This window comes from Fonsecaea multimorphosa, assembly GCF_000836435.1.
Source record: "Fonsecaea multimorphosa CBS 102226 unplaced genomic scaffold supercont1.2, whole genome shotgun sequence".
Taxonomy (NCBI): Eukaryota; Fungi; Ascomycota; class Eurotiomycetes; order Chaetothyriales; family Herpotrichiellaceae; genus Fonsecaea; species Fonsecaea multimorphosa.
In genome coordinates, this window is record NW_015971636.1 from 1111760 (window position 1) to 1128447 (window position 16688).

Consider the following 16688-nt stretch of genomic DNA (forward strand, 5'->3'; position numbering starts at 1 on the left):
GAGGGCGCCTAAAGCGCGCGCTGTCCTAAGGCAATAAGCTCTGCTAGAGCTGACCCATCACTCGACTCAGGTATATGATCTTCCGTTGGCGATCAAATTCTCGTATGTTTCTTTGTCATGGCCTGGAACCACCCGGCCCTTGGTCAACCTCTCCAAGTGCTTCAACCGCTGAGTGCTCTGGAACCATGCTGGATGGTCTCTAGCAAGCCACCCTTGAGGGATCCCATCACGCCACTGGAGGAGTAGTCAGTACTGGGCACATCGACGAGGGAAAAGACACTCACATTTTCAATTACGTGGCAGTGGTCACTGATGAAGAAGAACGTACCACTTTCTGGCATGTTGATTTGCATTCCAATCAGTCCTGTACCCAGTCAGCAACTTATTGTTTCAACCGCTCAGTCCAGTTCTCACCATCAGTATGGCCTGGTAAGTGATGCAGGGTGATGCCTTGGCAGAAATCGAGCCTTCGCTCGTCGAACGTTTTCCAATTCCTGCTGACCGTCAGAATACGGACTTCTACGCCTGAATCGGGCGCAACATACAAGCTCAACTTGAGGTAATGGTCTAGGTAGACGCCCACGTCTGCACCCGTGGCAACAGACCAGAAAGCCGCCCGGAGTTCTCTGTCGTGGACCCAAATCTCAACATCCTTTCTGTCAAGGAACTCGTCCAATCCTCCCGCATGGTCAAGATGTAAATGACCGATGATGATTTTCTTGATATCTTCGAGCTTGTTTCCCGTGGCCTCGACCGCAGCCTTCAGCTCATGTTGAGGTTCATAACGCACCCGAGAAAACACGTCAGACACAACAGGGCCCCAGATCTCAGGGTAGTCCTTGCCGCAGCCTGTCTCCCACAGGATGAGACCCTCGTGCGGGTGTTCGATAAGGATGCAGTACATGGGCAGCTCCCTCCGCTTGTTGACAAAGGATTTGTTTTCAGTGCTCTTCAGGCTGGTGTTGCCGCCACGAACCACGAAGGCTTCGTCACATTCGAGCCAGCCTACTTCGAGGACGTGAAACTTGGTTCCTTTGGGACAGACATTGGAAACATGGTCGGGCACGGCGCCCCGATCGATTTGATCTTGGATAGCAGACATTGCTGAAGAGAAGCGACGATGACCCGCGGACTGGAAAGGAGAGCGCAGTTCTGGGAGAGACAGATGGCCGGGAAATGAAATACCGGATTTGAGGGGCTCCTACAGCTGTCGAGCTCGCCCCGCATCTCAAAATGCAGCGGCTCACTCCGCCTGCGGAGTGCGAACGAAGATGAGGCAAGAGTAACCATTTCTGGCGTCTTTCGAGGAGGAGTGGAAGCGGAGTTATCGAAGCAGGGGCATTTTCCGAGACTGCAGCGGCGTCTCGAACCCCGCTAGCTTGCCGACAAGTGGCATTCACAGGCCTCGGATTTTCGCACCAGCGGGAAGATTGGAAGTGGGATTTGCGAGACGGCCAGAGGAAGAGAGGGGAAAGCAATGGATTTGTTGAACGAAGCGCATTTGTGGCAGGCAGTGACGTATTCAGGTATTTGGGCTCCTAGAAAACTCCACGGTCAAGCACCGCAAGGTCTCCAATTGGGTCCTTTTAGAGGGGCACGGAAGGGGGCGAGTCGCGGGGCAGATCTAATTATCGTCTCGCTCGATTCTCTTCTGAATGGGGAAGCATCCGATGCGCCTAAGAATTATTATTACTCCAACCAAGGCCAAGTGGACGGTTTGATATTGGTTGACACTGCGTTTGGTTCCATCCAGCTTCTTCAAACTATCGAAACACGATACATGCAAGCCTTGTACTCGTGTCGGTCTGCTGTGAGTACCGTGTCTGCACTAACAGCTTGCCTTCTCTTTCTTTCAGGACTTTTGTGGGTTGCTGCCATCCTTCTGCCGATGTTTATCCTCCCTCCGTTCAATGACCTTGTGTTCTGGCCCCAACTCCTGCACTGACTTCCTGACTTTGCGTTGCCACTCCCTCAGTCGTCGGGAGAAAAAAGGACAGGTGAAATGACTGCACCATAGGAGGGATCTGTGTGGCAGGCGATAGGGCAAGCGGCGGCGGAAGGGGAAGGCGTTGAGCACAGTCTCGTAATGCCCAAGAGCTGCGTGCTTGGCCTCCTCGGCGTTGGCAACAATGGTGAAGATGGGGTCGTTGAGGATGAAGATCGCCATCGACTTACAAGTCAAGGCAAGCAAGACGAGCTCCCGGTAGGAGAGAGCATTGAAGATCAACAGAAACAGTTCTCGAGGGAGGTTCCTAAGCCGGGAGACGAGGTGGATGGCTTTGCTTGAGGAAGAGCGGCCGTCGTCTGAAACTGTTGAAAGCACCTGGACTCCCATGTCAGAGCATCCCTGCGACGTGAGACAGGATATCAATTACCTCTTGTGGAATGCTGAAAGGCTGGATTGCCTCGGTCGTCGCCTGTGCCATCGTGTATACAATTCGTCGTTGTCGAACGCCAGGTCTATTGGAAACAGCTACGAGAAAGAGGAAAGATAGCCGAGTAGATATTTATGTGCTTGAAAATCTGGAAATTATCACTCATTACATTCACACTTCACCTGACAAGATTCATCCCCTGACAAGCAGAGAAGCGCCCTGTTCACTCGGCGCCGCTCACAGCTACATGAAGTGACACGCCTGGAACATAACAAAGCTACGGAAAGGCAGCCTCACAATCGACGCTGAGCACAAGCAATGTCGGTCGATAGACGGAAGAGAGGTGTACGACACATTATGTCGTTGATCATCACGTCTATCCCAAGAGCTGGGTGTTTTTGGAAGCGGCTTGGGGTTGGGAGACAGTGGCTGCAACCTGATTTGACACAAAGGTACCAACCCTATCCTTCTCAGTGACAGATTCAGGTCCATCTAGGTAAACAGAGTAGATGTTTGATCTCATCACCAAGTTACTTCGTTCTTTGTTTGCCTCTTTGCAGTTCTCATTGCAGAATCACTGGTGAGCCGGAAGTAAAAGCGGCGCGCACATAAGAGACGGGGATGAGGTCGAAGTGAAGCAAACTAGCCCCAAAGTGACTAGCGTCATCTGGCAGGCGGCGTTGCAAAGACGAATGGCCGGCTGAGCACCTTCGAATGAATCACCAGCATCCCACAGCCACATCTACCACCACCACCACCACTCTCTATAACCACCATTTCTCTGTCTCGATTGACAGCCCAACCATCCTGCTTTAACACCAATCATCTTCACCTCTGCTGTATACAAACACGAGAGATATGAAACGCCGTGCGTCTCGCTTGACTTTCCCGACCAGACCTACCTTCCTCTAACCACCATCGTTCCCTCTCGAGACCTGGAGAGTCTGCCTCTCTCGACAGCGCACATGCCGGACGATCAGGATCTCCCGTCATGGGACTTCGATGATGCTATCAGACTCATCAACAGTCTCGCCCTCACAGACAAAGAATCTGCACTCAGTCATGAGCTTGTCAATTATGGCAAAAAAGGAGGTGCCCCCGACACCTGCGGGGGCTCACTTGGGGACTTCTCTACTCTGTGGGATTTCCTAGGCCGCCCTCATGTTGCTGATGAAGAGCAAGCTGCAGAGCTGGTCAAATATGAGGTCAACGATGAACCAGTGGCAGAGGTCGATCTCAACCAACTCAGCAAGGGTGTGCGTTGGCGAGACGAGGTGGATGGCGCTGATCTTGAAGACAACGTGGAACTCCCGAATAACAAGGCCACTGCCGCGTACATTCGCAACCAGAAGCGTGCTGCAAGAAGGGCTAGGGCCAAGGAAAGAGCTGAAAAGCCTGTCGCCCAGGAGAAGCCCATTTCCGACACCACGGACTTGGAATCTGGAGAAGAACTCGAGTCGCTACGCCGCTCCCCAGATCGCAGAGCTGTCATTGACAGCATTCTCGGCCGTAGTCGGCCTGGCCTCCGCGATAACAGTTCGCCTCCGACTTCTCCATCACCTCCGAAAGTTGAAAACAGAACTCCGAAACGCGATTTGCCTGTCTCCAACCCCTTTGTGTGGCCTACCACGCCTGTTACGCCGTCATCAAAGGACACAGTCTTTACTCCTCGGGATGGATTGACTGCCAGAGCCAGAAAACAAGCTCTAATTACCGAGTTGATGCGCCGGCATCCTGAAGAACAAAAGTATCTGAAGAATCCCGGACTCCTCGAACCTGCTTTTACCCCACTGAATACATCTGACATCGGCATCCATGTCTTCGTTGACATTTCCAACATATCGATCGGCTTCCACGACAGCATGAAATTAGCACGTGGTATGCCCCGTGAAACCCGCCTTAAGCGTGTTCCTCTCGCGTTCCACAACTTCTCTCTCATTCTCGAACGCGGTCGCCCATGCGCCAAACGTGTCCTGGTTGGATCCGACAAATATCCGGCGATCCAACAGGCCAAGTCGATCGGCTACGAAACTAATATTCTCGAACGCGTGCACAAAGCCAAAGAGCTAACGCCGCGTCAAAAGAAATACCAGTCCCGATCCGGCGGCGAGACCAGTGGTTCTGAAACGAACATGGGTCTGCCCAGGAATTCGGGTCCGGAGAAATGGGTCGAACAGGCCGTGGACGAAATTCTACACCTGAAGATCCTCGAGTCGATCATTGACACCCAAAAACCCAGCACCATTGTTCTCGCGACTGGCGACGCTGCCGAGGCCGAGTACTCGGACGGGTTTTTGCGCATGGTAGAACGCGCCTTGAAAAACCAATGGAGGGTCGAGCTGGTCAGCTTCAGACTGAACACCAGTAGTTTGTACAAGAGAAGAGAGTTCCGCACGAGATGGGGCCAACTGTTTAAATGCATTGAGGCAGATCCATATGTTGAGTTCTTGATCGATGAAGAGGAGACCGATGGTTAGATGCCTTGGCCAATCCCCCGTGGATCAAATACGAGACCCACGTCCAGATACACCCCAACCCCTGGCATGGTGCCACCAATGTCGAATGCGCACATCCGGGCTCATGCTAAAAAGGCGGTGAGGGATGCAAAAAGACGGCTTGAGGAGGCAAGACTCTACCAAGAACTTGTTCTCGGCGGAAGAGTGAGGTACTGACGATCTGATCGACCCTGTCGTGGTGTTGGTTCGTGGGATTTGCGATCAATGTGGCTGCGAAATTGCTGGCTGAGGTGTGCACCCCAAGTATAGTGTGACCTGGCGACTTGTACAGTGAGGTAGCTGGTTCCAGGATACGAAGTGCCAGATGAATGAAAGAAGATTCTACGAATTGTGCTTATTCTTCTCTGAGCCTCTGAAACTGTCGGCCTGTGACAAAGAGGGTAGACGATCAGAGATACACAACTTCGTTTGTAATTACCACATGTGTCCCAGCATGAACACGAGATGGAAGGCCTGACAAGGCTGACCAAGCAGTTGTATGCCTTGGCTACCTACGATCCACTCTATGATTACCGATGTCGAGCAAACTAACCACCAAGGATATGAATTACCCCGTACCTCGTATCGAACCAGGAATACTGGGTACCTAGGTACGAAGGTATGTACGAGGTACCTACCTAGGTAGGTACTATTGTCCCAGCGTGTCCAGCCAGCGCTTGCCATATTAATTGCATAAATTGGCGCCATTCCCCTGTCAACCTCGTCGAGTCTGTCTCGGACGACTCGCTGTTCCCATATCTCCGAGACGTTGTCCACTCTTCACAGTCACTAGCTGCTCGCGCTTTCGTACATGCGCACACGCATCGGTCGAATTCGTCCGGCTACCTTCCAATGATATTTCGGCCTCTTTCGCACCTCGCGATGGTGCGCCAAACAAACCCAAGTCTTTGGTTCAACGCGTCCGAAAAGGCGAGGACCAAATGTACCTATGGACATAAGGGCCCGAGTCTTCAGTCCAGCCCCGAGCAGTGCTGCCATTGGGCCTCGCGAGCCAGAGCGACACCTGGACTGCTTTGAAACGGCTTGGACCCTTATGATTTCGTCGGCTTTTGTACATCATTATCAATCTCTTTGCTGTAACCGAAAGCTTAGGTCTTCAGCATTGTTTTCTTTGAAATTGTCTACTATGTAATTTTGCAGGCTTCAAGAGTCATAACTGTTCGTCAGTTGCCCCTTGCCCTCCATACATTCAGCGGACATATTAGGCTCTGCTGTTTTCTTTCCGGTCTCAAGTCCCCTTCTATTGAATGGTGAAGGTTTCCAAGGATACCTACAGGCCTTCGCTGAGAAATTTGAAGGGATTCAGTCGATCGCTCAATCCTGAGACAGAACAGCAGCAGCCCAAGCATCATGGAGTCGACAATGGACAAAGACGTTGAGAAAACGCCAGAAATCATGGCCAATCCTACCTCGAATCATGATTCAAGCGTGCAGAGCGAGAAAAAGGTCGAGGCAACAGGTGGTGATGATGTCCCAGTCACTCAAGCTGTTAATCCAATGGACCCATCGCAGTTTCCTGAAGGAGGACTCAAGGCATGGACTGTCGTGTTTGGAGCTGCATGTGGCATCTTTGTCAGTTTCGGCTGGATCAATTGTGAGTTGATAGTCCTCGACGAGACTGCCACGGCTTTGTTCTAACCTCGATCCTCAACCAGGCATCGGTGTCTTTCAAGAATACTACGAAACACACCAACTGAAGGAATACTCATCGCAGGAAATCGCTTGGATTCCGTCCCTTGAGGCATTTATGATGTTCGTCGGCGGCCTCTGGGTCGGCAGAATATATGGTACGGCCCTTTTATTTCGCCCATCCACCCACCATCTCATCTGTAGTATCTCTCTACTTGCGGCAGGTATCAATCTAACAGCTTTTGACAACAGACAACTATGGTCCTCGCATCCTTCTTATCATCGGCACATTCCTGCACGTTTTTGGCCTGATGATGGCCTCCATCTCACACAAATACTACCAATTCTTGCTCTGCCAAGGCGTGTGCTCCGCATTGGGTGCTTCGATGATCTTTTACCCATCCATGTCCTGCGTCGTCACCTGGTTCTTCCGGCGCCGCTCGCTCGCCCTGGGCATTGCCGCCACCGGATCGAGTATCGGCGGTGTCATCTTCCCCGTCATGGTTGAGAAACTGATACCCGAGGTGGGATTCGGCTGGACTATGCGGATCTGCGCCTTCTTGATTTTGGGATTGATGGTGCTGGGAAATCTGACCCTCGTCAGTCGCATTCCACCTATGGCGAGGCCCGTGAAGCCGATGGATTTTGTGAGGCCGTTTCTGGAGGGGAATTTTGCCTTGCTGGCGTTCGGGAGTTTCTTGACCTTCTTGGGTATGTATCGTCCCATTCAGTCTCCTTGGGGATTACTTCTCCTGCAAAATTGCTCCGTGGCTGACTGAATACCGTGCGATTCAAAGGTCTCTTCCTCCCTTTCACCTTCATCATCCTTGCTGCCCGTGCCCACGGCGTGCCCAACTCCCTGGCCAAATATCTGGTTGCGATCCTCAACGCCGCCAGCACATTCGGACGCACAATCCCGCCATTCTTCGCTGATCGGATCGGCCGCTTCACGGTCTTCATCGGTGTAACTCTCTTGTCGTCCCTCATCACCCTCTGCCTCTGGGTCCCTGCTTCCGGCACGGCCGCCACTGTCGTCTTCGTGCTCATCTTTGGGTTCAGCTCCGGGGCAGCAGCCAGTATCCTGCCCAGCTGCGTGGCGCAGATCAGTCATATCAGTCAGATAGGGGTGCGGACGGGGTGTTTGTTCAGTGTGGTTGCGGTGGCGGTGCTGATTGGATCCCCCATCGGTGGGCAGCTGATCACGAACGATGGGTACAAGAGTATGGAAGGATTCAGTGGTGCTATGATGGCAGGAGGCTTTGTGGTTTTTACCCTGCTTTGGCTTAAGTTGGGTGGTTTGAAAGGCAATAAAGTGTAGGTTTCACAGGTTCTGGAAGGACGGCAATACCTAGGTAGTTGGTGTCCAAGAGTGAAAAACAAAGAGATTTGTTCTTTCTTCGTTTCGTACCTCTGTTATAAAATGCTATTCAAAACTTGCCCACCATTCCTAGTCTGCCCGCATCCCCTTTTGTTGAGGCCTGGTATATGGGCTTGCTTGCATACCTACCTAGGTAGATATTTTCTTCGAGTTCCTGCTTTACTTAACTTGCTGGCCCAGAACATAACCTATTCGCCCTGAATCGCCCCAAAGCCTGCGTGGCTACAGGCTGAATCGACCTCGATGGAGAGAGTGTGTAAAGCAGGAGCGCAGTGCCATTGGAAGCCGGTGAAATGACGTAAGCGACCCGGGGACAAACATGAGCGCTGTCAGAAATCTTCTCCAACGCTGGCCACCGGCAGACTCAAGGCGTTGGTGGTCGTGTCGACGATGTGGTGGTACAGATGATTGCTCACCTGCCCCAGGATCTCCAGTGTGCAGAGTGAGTTCCGAAAGACTGCCCTGGTGGCTTTTGTCGACAGAACACGCCGGCAACCCGGGTCCAACAGACTCCTGCCTTTTTGCATCTGTGAGGATGCTGCGGCCTGACTGCATAGCTCCCTCTCTTCGATCTCTGAGATGAGGAGGCTGATACAAGAGGCGCAGCAGACGACAGGGCACAAAAGAGGGGTGTCGAAAACAATAGGTAGTTGATGGCCGACAAGCCATCACCATCACCGGGTGGACAATCAATGGCGCTACAAATGTACAGGAGAAAGCGGCCCCGACGAGAGTCCAGCGATGGCTACTCTGTCGAGGAAGTCTCCGCCGATGATATGGGCTACGACGGGGACATCGAGGTGCTTCTACCGGACCAGTACGAGGAACCGGACTCGGATTTCGAAGATGACAAGAACAAGGCGCTCAGGAGGTTGTGGCCCGATACAGACGACGAGTTGGCCAGCAAACTACGGAGACTGTCCTGTGATCCTCACTCTTCCCTGCGCCACACCGCTCGACAAGAGGATGATGGTGAGCGGGGCCGCAAACGCATGTCAAGGGAAATGGACGACGACGACGATGCTGAGGGTGATATCCCGCTCAAGCGTACCGAGATCGAAGTGTCGGAGATGGTGGACGGACACGCTGAGCAGCCACCACTGAAAAGAAGGAAGAACAGGAACAGCAAGCCGCCACTACTGGGACAACGGGTTGCGAGGAAGCAGGTGGGTGCAGAGGCCTGGTCGGACAGCTCCGAGCGGTCCGAGGAGGCCATGATCGAGTCATCGACGGGGACGCCAGACGGGACCAACACGCCGTTGACGCCGTTGCGGAATGAAGAGGCTGAAGACGAGGGTGTTGATCATGATGCCATGGACCTTGGATGAAGGGATATTGAGATGGATATTGTTGCATACTAGGTATCTGCACTGTACGGGAATAGGGTACTTTTGAGTCTTGGGGCCGGATTGGGGCATTTTGCAGGCATTTGGCGGGCATCTGGCGGGGTTGGTGGCTGGTGGTGTGGTTCCTGACTAGAGGAGCTGCTAGAGGTGCTGCTAGAGCCACTGCTAGAGGCGCTGTTTGATCCCCTCACTGTGGGCGAGTGGGTGACTGGAGTCGCCGCCTCCACCAGCCCAACGTTGTGTGGACGTTTGTGTGGACGTCGCCTTCCGATCTTCCTGTCTCACCACCAGTTCTTTGCTAGAGCTTGTGATAGAAGCTTCCATGCCGCACGGGTCTGGTTCCGATCTTACATCATTGTGCCTCTAGGGCCTCACAGGTAGACTAACTTTAGCTGCACTTCACGTCTTGCTCCCTTGACTTCCTCTCCCGAGCACCATGACAAGGACGAAGCTTGTCGCTGCCGACCCGACCACTCCAATGGCTTCTTGATTTCTATTCATTCTGCCCACCCTTCTCCCCTCATCAACCACATTCTCAGTAGCTCCTTATTCACCCAAGTCTTCACACGTTAACCCATCTCTCTTGTGGCCCCCACGATGACCGGTAGACGCTCTTCTGCTCGCATTGCGGCGCAAAACCAGAGCTCCCAGAGTTCTCAGACTTCATCCCCCCCGCACCCAAAGCCGTCGCCGGCTGGTAAAAAGCGCAAGAACGAGGCGTCTGGCTCTTCACCAAGCGCAAAGCGAGGCAAGAAGGATGCGCAGCTCGAGCAGAAGACGCTGGATGAGACCATGCAGCAGAAGTACTTCTTCTCTTCACTCCACCCGTCGCATTCCTGCTGACACGTAATACCCAGTGGAGCTCATGAGCAACCCGCCCCTGAGAAGGCCGATCAAGAAATGACCGAGCCAGAGCCGGGAAAGCCCGAAGAACCACAGACTGAGAAAGTCAATGGTGAGGCAACCGAGGCGAAGAAGCAAGATGAGAAACCCAAAGAGGAGGAAAGCACCGACAAGGGAAAGGTACCCGAGGCCGAAGACGTCAAGCCTGAAGCCTCGGAGCCCAAGGAGGTAGAGACCAAAGAGGCAGAGTCCAAGGAAGAAACAAAACCCGCCGAGACGAATGGCGACGCTGTCGAGCCCGGTGCGCGTGAAGATGACGTGCCCTCCAGCATCCTCGAAAAGGGCGTCATCTACTTTTTCTTCCGCGCCAGGGTCAACGTGGACCACCCCGAGGATGTCAAAGACGTTGCGCGCTCGTACATGGTCATGCGACCCATTCCTCTCGACGCGAAACTCGGGGATGGCCCAATCGGCGATCAAGGTAATTGCCGTCTCCTCGCTCTACCCAAGAAGGTGCTTCCCAAGAGTGGCAGGGACAGATTCGTCACCTTTGTCGAGAAGTGCAAGACTAGCTTTGCGGAGCTCAAAGAGACCTTCCTGGCCGGCTCAGAATACGAGACCAAGACTGCTGGCACAAGACACACACCTCCAGTCACTCCATTGGCCGAGGGAGTCTATGCAATCACTTCTACAGGACGCGAATCGCATCTGGCCTACATTGTCAATATCCCCGCCGAGATCGGTGAGATGCAGAAGGACTTTGGCCTCAAACAGCGCGGAAGCTTTGTAACCAGTGTCAAGAACCCGGAGCAGCCCCCTCTGGGCAACCAGAATGTGCCCCAGGGACCGGAATACCCGCAAGAGATCATTGACGAATTCCGCGGTCTCCGGTGGAAGCCACTCGAGCCAAAGTACTTGGAGTATGACAATGCGCAATTTCTGATGATCGGAGAGGACTACGACAAGGCCACCGAACAGCGTCCCAAGGATGAGCGGGAAGATAATGCCGCGCCAGAGGAGGAGATGGAGAAGCTGGATGGCGAAGATGAGATCCGGATCAAACATTTGAAAGGTGAGGTGCGAATCAAACCGTGGTTTTGGAGGTTAGCTGACCGCTTTCCAGGCGATGATGCCGTCTTTACGGATCTTGGAATCACATCGAAGGAATTCCCCCAGGTGTCGACGACCTGGTAGATGACGACAATCTAAGAAGCTCGGGTGGTGGATTTGTGTCGTTATCAAACTCAATGCCGCGCACTGTTCTGATCGGGAGGTATAAGTGAGAACAAACACTCCGTAGCCCAGTCGGCGCATCAATTTATACTCCTGCAAGAGCCATTGAGAGGATATTCAACCCTTTTACAGAGATCAATAAAAAAAAAAATTGGTATCGAATCGTCCTTGGGACCGTCGACGTGATGAATGTGACGGACCGAGAAATGATTTTTATGAAGTCATGACTGTTGCTCATTGCTACCTCTCTTCCAGCATCATGCGTTGGGCTTTGCGCAGCTCCTCCCCCAGCAACGCCCTTGAGTCTGCTGAAAGACAAAATACAACGTGCCGCATGAGGGTGTGGATACACACACAACGAGTCTTTTCGCGGCGCTGATCCTGCCCTCTCTCTCTCCCTCTCTCTCTTTCTTCGCCGTCGGCGGGTTTCCTACTAATCACGAATTCCTCCCGACCGCCTCAATCTCCTCCACCTGCTCCCGAACCTGCCACAGCGCCCACTCGAGATATCCCACGTCGCAGGTAGGGGAGAGGCGCTGCTGGTGGTCGAGGCTCCGCACCAGAGCCAGTCCCCCACGAAGATGGACGTGCATCGACTTGGTGAACCCCTGCATCCCCTCGATGTAGATGAAGAGGATGCTGGCGAAGGCGGCGAGTTCGATGCTCGCGACACACCGCGGGTGAAGGTGTAGACGAGCGTTGAGGCGCCGGATCGCCAGCGTGTACTGTGCCAGGCAGTACTCACTGGCGGCGGCGGATGAGGAGGTATGTCCTGGATCGTACCACGACGACGACGACGACGCCGTCGGGCAATAGCTATTTCTACTCATCGAGCTGATCGCCAATGCTGCGTGGAATATACTTTCCTCGGCCAGGGCGTACCGCAGCACGAGCGCCTCCCACAGCGGACTCTCGAAATAGAGCGCAAAGTCCCGCGCGCACACGCTCCGGAAATACTCAAAGTTGGTCGCCTCGCAATCTCCCATGTCGCGCATGTGGCTGGGGAGAGTAGACGGGGGTTGAATCTGCCATTGCCACGATACCGAAACAGTGGTAATACTCTGGTGGACCCTCCCCGCCGCCGCCTCCGCCCACGATTCGGATCTGGGAGCAGCAGCAATTTGCAACGACGAAGAAGTAGAAGAGGAAGAGGAGGGTGGCGGTGTGGCAGGCAAGAGAAAATCGCATTTCCGGCCCGTGCTGGTGCATTGGAGACACGCCGGTCTGGCTTCGTTGCATTTCTTGTGTCGGATTCTACCCCGGGGGAAGGGACGGGGAGTTAGTATCGGCGAAATATGCACATAATAACAATATATACACTCATACATACATGTATTATACATACATACATGTATAAGCGTAATTGTTTGGATGACAAATACCCCCGGTGAAAGAAAAGGCATAGAGAGGTACTGACTTGCATGTCCGACACCCGCTCTTGACCTTGCGTTGACCCCTGGCGCCGACGCGAGGTTTCTTGCCCGTGCCGGTGCCGGTGCCGGTGACTGGAATCATCAGACCGTTCTCGACCGCTTCTTCTGCCGTGATATTATCCCCATCTTTTGATGGCGCATCTGTGGCCATTGCACTGGGTGTCGACCTCCGACCTCCGACCTGGCGGGTTTATTGTTCACAGTACCTCGTATGGGACCCTGGGTGGCATTTTTTCGATCCTCACTTTCGTGAGCTGGAGCAAGAGTGAATAATGGTGGAAGGAATAGTTTCGTATCTTTTGGGCTGGATCCGGGGGAGGAGAGTGGGAAACTTGAGCATCAGGCCGTGTGGATCCCAGAGTATGGCAATGGATTGGCTCCTGCGTAATTTGACGCAGCTGCCCTTTCCGGAATGGTGATGGGCTGGGATATATTGGCATGTTCAGTATACTAGCACTTCCTACCTGAGTATTTTGCTTGTAGCATGGAGGAGACTTGATCCTGAAAGGTCGGGTGCTCCTTGAGCGCCCTGGGGGGATACGTACGTTAGCAGCTTTATATATATCTAGGTATCGAGACATTGCCCGAGACGCTGCTACGTTCTTCACATCAGTCCGCCTTTTGAATACTACTAGTACCCTTCCCCCTGAAACCATGACAACAACACCATTCGAATTCACCGCCCCCATCTCTGATGATGATGAGAACTCGCCCGAGGCCATATCAGCCCGCCGCAAAGAACTGCAAGCCATGGAGCAAGCCGCCATCGAGATCCTCGGTCCGTGTCCGCCCGACTTGCACGAGTCGACGATCGATATCCCTCTTGCGGACCAGGGGTTTGTGAGCCATGCCATCGTCATTCGGCCCGTCTCGAAAGGAAATAATGGTGAGGGCCATGGACATCACCAGAAGAAGGTCAAAAAGTGCCCTCTGATCGTGTACATGCACGGAGGAAGCTTCGCCTTTGGCACGCCCAGATTCGCGCTGTCCCCGGCCCGGGCATTTGCGAGTTATTTTGGAGCCGTGGTCGTCTGTCCGTCGTACAAGCTGGCGCCGGAGAACCCGTTCCCGGCACCGATGCAGAGTGCCTGGGAGGTGGTGGCGTGGTTGTCTGAGCCACGAAACCTCAATCAGGGAGTCCTCGACCGCGACGAAGAAGGCATCGAGTTTGATCCTGCGCTCGGATTCGTGCTGGCGGGATGTAGTGCCGGCGCAAGCATCTCGGCAGTCATAGCTGGGATCGCGGCTGCTGCAAGGGCAGGAGAAGGACACGGGCACGCAGAGCTGGTACGCGGGCTAACACCGAGACTTGTCTCTCCCATCACAGGCCTCTTCATCTCCCTCCCTCATATCGTCCATCGAGACATTGTCCCATCCAAATACGCGTCCACGTTCCGGTCTCGCGAGGAGAATGCCAACGCGCCCATCATCAACGCCGCGTCTCTGGCCAACTCGGTCAAGAGACTCAAGACCGATTTCCATTCACCGTGGTTCTCACCTCTCAACCTGGATCTTTCAGAGATCAAGGAACATCACCCTCAAAGAGTCTATGTGCATGGCGGCGAGTTGGATGTCCTCCGTGACGACGCGGTCATCTATGAACGCGTGTTGAGGGACGGTGGAGTCGCCGAGACGAAGATCGATGTGCTGCACGGCTATGGTCATGTAGGCTGGGTTTCGCTGCCGTTTCCTGAGGCGCACACGCCAGAGATCAAGGAGAAGGCAATGGACGGCATGGCTTGGGTTCTGGGCAAGGATTGGGACAGAAGCAGACCCCTTCCATACTAACTGGCATTCTGGATATCAATGACATCGCCAATGAAGTAAGCAAGAGAAGCTTGGACATGTCTGCTTCAGCCAGCTCATAGCAATGGATCTATTCACAATCCCAATCCCACTGCGAGCCCGTGCAAACTCAATCACGACCAACTCTGTAGAGTCTAATTCGCTGCAAGACCTTGCGTCTGAGTCGGATTTTCTTCGAGAAACCCGCTTTCGTGGTGTGGCGGGTATGTGAATACCAGAGCTCTCACTTCGATACTCTGTCTAGGAATGAATGCGGGAGGGACCGCAGGGTCCAAGAATGATGCATGCGGTGCACCTATCTACCGTTAGGGATGACCAACAAGAGTTGAGAATTCAAGGCTCTCATACATGTGGCCGCTACGCCCTCGGCGGAATCGAAATTCTTGAATATCAGTATCTCGTCCCTGGTCTGCCGGCTCATATAGAAGAACTTCTGTCGTTCATTGTGCTGCAAGTACATGGTCGAGCCTGTGTAATGCCGTCTGACATGATCGGCTTCGACCATATCTGACGGCAAGACGGTGCTGCCATCGCAGATCGCCAAGGGGTAGTCTCTAACACAGTCGATGATTGGCCGCCACAAGCTAGTAGATAGAATGTCAATGTTCAGCAGCCTGAATATGCATGGAATATTTCACTCACTTGACGACACGAATGCGACTCTGTAGTAGATGTTCAGCCTCCGAAGGAAGCTGCATGAGAATTCGTCGTATCACGGCCAAAGGACTCTGATCTGTTCATTTGATGTTAGATTGACCTATTTGGAAGGGTCTCTTTCGCACACACCAACATGGACATGTAATGCGGGTCGCAGCCAGGTCGTGAGGTCATTGAGGTCGATGACAGTGCCTTCGATCTCGGGGGCGTTCATCCGTAGCTGGAAGATGTCAGTATCCAGTTGGGGTCGCGCTTTCACAACTAACGGACCCTCCAGTCAAAGAAGAAGATGCGGTCAACATCCCCCAATTCGGCTTTGAGTAAGGCCTCCATTTCCGGGAGATACAGCTCTTCGACCTTGTCGCGATCTGCAATATGAGCTGCGTCCAATTTCTGTTGGCGATACATGAAGCCGTGCTTGTCTAGAGAAAAGTAATGGGGTGGAAAGTTTCGAACATCTTGGATATGGACCTCGACGCTATGGAAAGCAAGGTTGGTTGTGCGCTGATCTTGAGCATCTTCTGGAATATTAATGAAAACCTGGAAAGGCTTCTCAGTCTCGTAAAGACGTAGCCATTTCAAGAACTTGAGTGGCGCAATGATAGCCCCCTCGTTGTGCGACATTGTGTTGGTACACAGAAGTCACGGCTTCCGCATGATCCAAAGGTGGGAATGTGCCTTGGTTCCGTCCTCTTGAAATATCTGGCGAAGACAACCGAGATTCCTGGTGTCAAGCAGCCAAACTGCTTCCTTGTGTGTTGAAGGGACACGAAGGATCATCAATCCCACCGAAGCCTCGATCAATCCTGACCAAGTCTGCCTCTGAGCCAAAGCTTTGGCCAATGCTTTCTCCAAAGGTCGCCTTCCACGGTTGTTTGCGTGTATCGTGGTCGGCGGCAAGCAGGGCTTTCGTGACCCACGGAGGAAGTAGCGAGGTCTTGAGATTCCAAGAGCTGGCAGTAGTTTCTGAGGCCTCACTCGAGGGTGAGCTGGAACGCGATGGTGTCTCGACTGAGATAGTGATGTCTGTCAGTTTGCTGTCTGGGCGGACAAATTTGACGTACTCACCAGGCATAGATGTAAGGGCTGATGGACATGGAGAGGAATTCATGCTCGCGAGCGGTGTCTACAACTGGAAGGGCAATGTTCTGCACTGGTAGGAATTGAAGGATGTACGTACCTAGCGAGTAGGTGAGGTCGTTAGCCAAATTAGTCGGGCAACTGGGGCCAGTGCAGGCGGGGGTGCAAGTGCCACCACCAGCGAGTTGAAGCCCCTCACCAAGCTCCCACTGCGTGGTCAGTTCCCAAATAACTTTCCTAGCACTAGGAAGTATGAGAAAGAATGAACATGAACTACTGGAATCTCAATTGACTGATGCCATGTGAATACGGAAAGGCATTACGGTACTACATTTGGGGCACTGAGACACCCTGGGCCCGAGCACTGTTTCTCAGAAGCTGATTCTTCCCGC

The 16688-nt window shown here is 53.3% G+C and overlaps 9 protein-coding genes across 9 annotated transcripts; 5 read left to right on the plus strand and 4 right to left on the minus strand.

The window, feature by feature from the left end:
* Positions 1–66: 66 nt before the first annotated feature.
* Z520_01333 (uncharacterized protein) lies at positions 67–1102 on the minus strand (the record flags this gene model as incomplete). Its single annotated transcript, XM_016771851.1, has 4 exons — positions 67–234; positions 285–364; positions 415–494; positions 546–1102. 4 exons carry the CDS (start codon positions 1100–1102, stop codon positions 67–69), a joined length of 885 nt encoding a protein of 294 aa, XP_016636990.1.
* A 750-nt stretch (positions 1103–1852) lies between these two features.
* Positions 1853–2426, minus strand: Z520_01334 (uncharacterized protein; the record flags this gene model as incomplete). The annotated part of the gene is made up of 2 exons (XM_016771852.1): positions 1853–2323; positions 2376–2426. 2 exons carry the CDS (start codon positions 2424–2426, stop codon positions 1853–1855), a joined length of 522 nt encoding a protein of 173 aa, XP_016636991.1.
* Positions 2427–3340: 914 nt separating this feature from the next.
* Z520_01335 (uncharacterized protein) lies at positions 3341–4852 on the plus strand (the record flags this gene model as incomplete). The annotated part of the gene is made up of 1 exon (XM_016771853.1): positions 3341–4852. The coding sequence occupies one exon, from the start codon at positions 3341–3343 to the stop codon at positions 4850–4852; it is 1512 nt and encodes a 503-aa protein (XP_016636992.1).
* Positions 4853–6241: 1389 nt separating this feature from the next.
* Z520_01336 (uncharacterized protein) lies at positions 6242–7838 on the plus strand (the record flags this gene model as incomplete). Its single annotated transcript, XM_016771854.1, has 4 exons — positions 6242–6485; positions 6547–6678; positions 6773–7231; positions 7318–7838. 4 exons carry the CDS (start codon positions 6242–6244, stop codon positions 7836–7838), a joined length of 1356 nt encoding a protein of 451 aa, XP_016636993.1.
* Positions 7839–8590: 752 nt separating this feature from the next.
* Z520_01337 (uncharacterized protein) lies at positions 8591–9226 on the plus strand (the record flags this gene model as incomplete). The annotated part of the gene is made up of 1 exon (XM_016771855.1): positions 8591–9226. One exon carries the CDS (start codon positions 8591–8593, stop codon positions 9224–9226), a length of 636 nt encoding a protein of 211 aa, XP_016636994.1.
* Positions 9227–9841: 615 nt separating this feature from the next.
* Z520_01338 (uncharacterized protein) lies at positions 9842–11281 on the plus strand (the record flags this gene model as incomplete). Its single annotated transcript, XM_016771856.1, has 3 exons — positions 9842–10047; positions 10102–11159; positions 11211–11281. The coding sequence occupies 3 exons, from the start codon at positions 9842–9844 to the stop codon at positions 11279–11281; spliced, it is 1335 nt and encodes a 444-aa protein (XP_016636995.1).
* Positions 11282–11757: 476 nt separating this feature from the next.
* On the minus strand, positions 11758–12904 carry Z520_01339 (uncharacterized protein; the record flags this gene model as incomplete). The annotated part of the gene is made up of 2 exons (XM_016771857.1): positions 11758–12574; positions 12738–12904. 2 exons carry the CDS (start codon positions 12902–12904, stop codon positions 11758–11760), a joined length of 984 nt encoding a protein of 327 aa, XP_016636996.1.
* A 503-nt stretch (positions 12905–13407) lies between these two features.
* Z520_01340 (uncharacterized protein) lies at positions 13408–14541 on the plus strand (the record flags this gene model as incomplete). The annotated part of the gene is made up of 1 exon (XM_016771858.1): positions 13408–14541. The coding sequence occupies one exon, from the start codon at positions 13408–13410 to the stop codon at positions 14539–14541; it is 1134 nt and encodes a 377-aa protein (XP_016636997.1).
* Positions 14542–14693: 152 nt separating this feature from the next.
* Positions 14694–15840, minus strand: Z520_01341 (uncharacterized protein; the record flags this gene model as incomplete). Its single annotated transcript, XM_016771859.1, has 5 exons — positions 14694–14854; positions 14908–15143; positions 15202–15292; positions 15346–15436; positions 15487–15840. 5 exons carry the CDS (start codon positions 15838–15840, stop codon positions 14694–14696), a joined length of 933 nt encoding a protein of 310 aa, XP_016636998.1.
* Between the last annotated feature and the right edge of the window lie 848 nt (positions 15841–16688).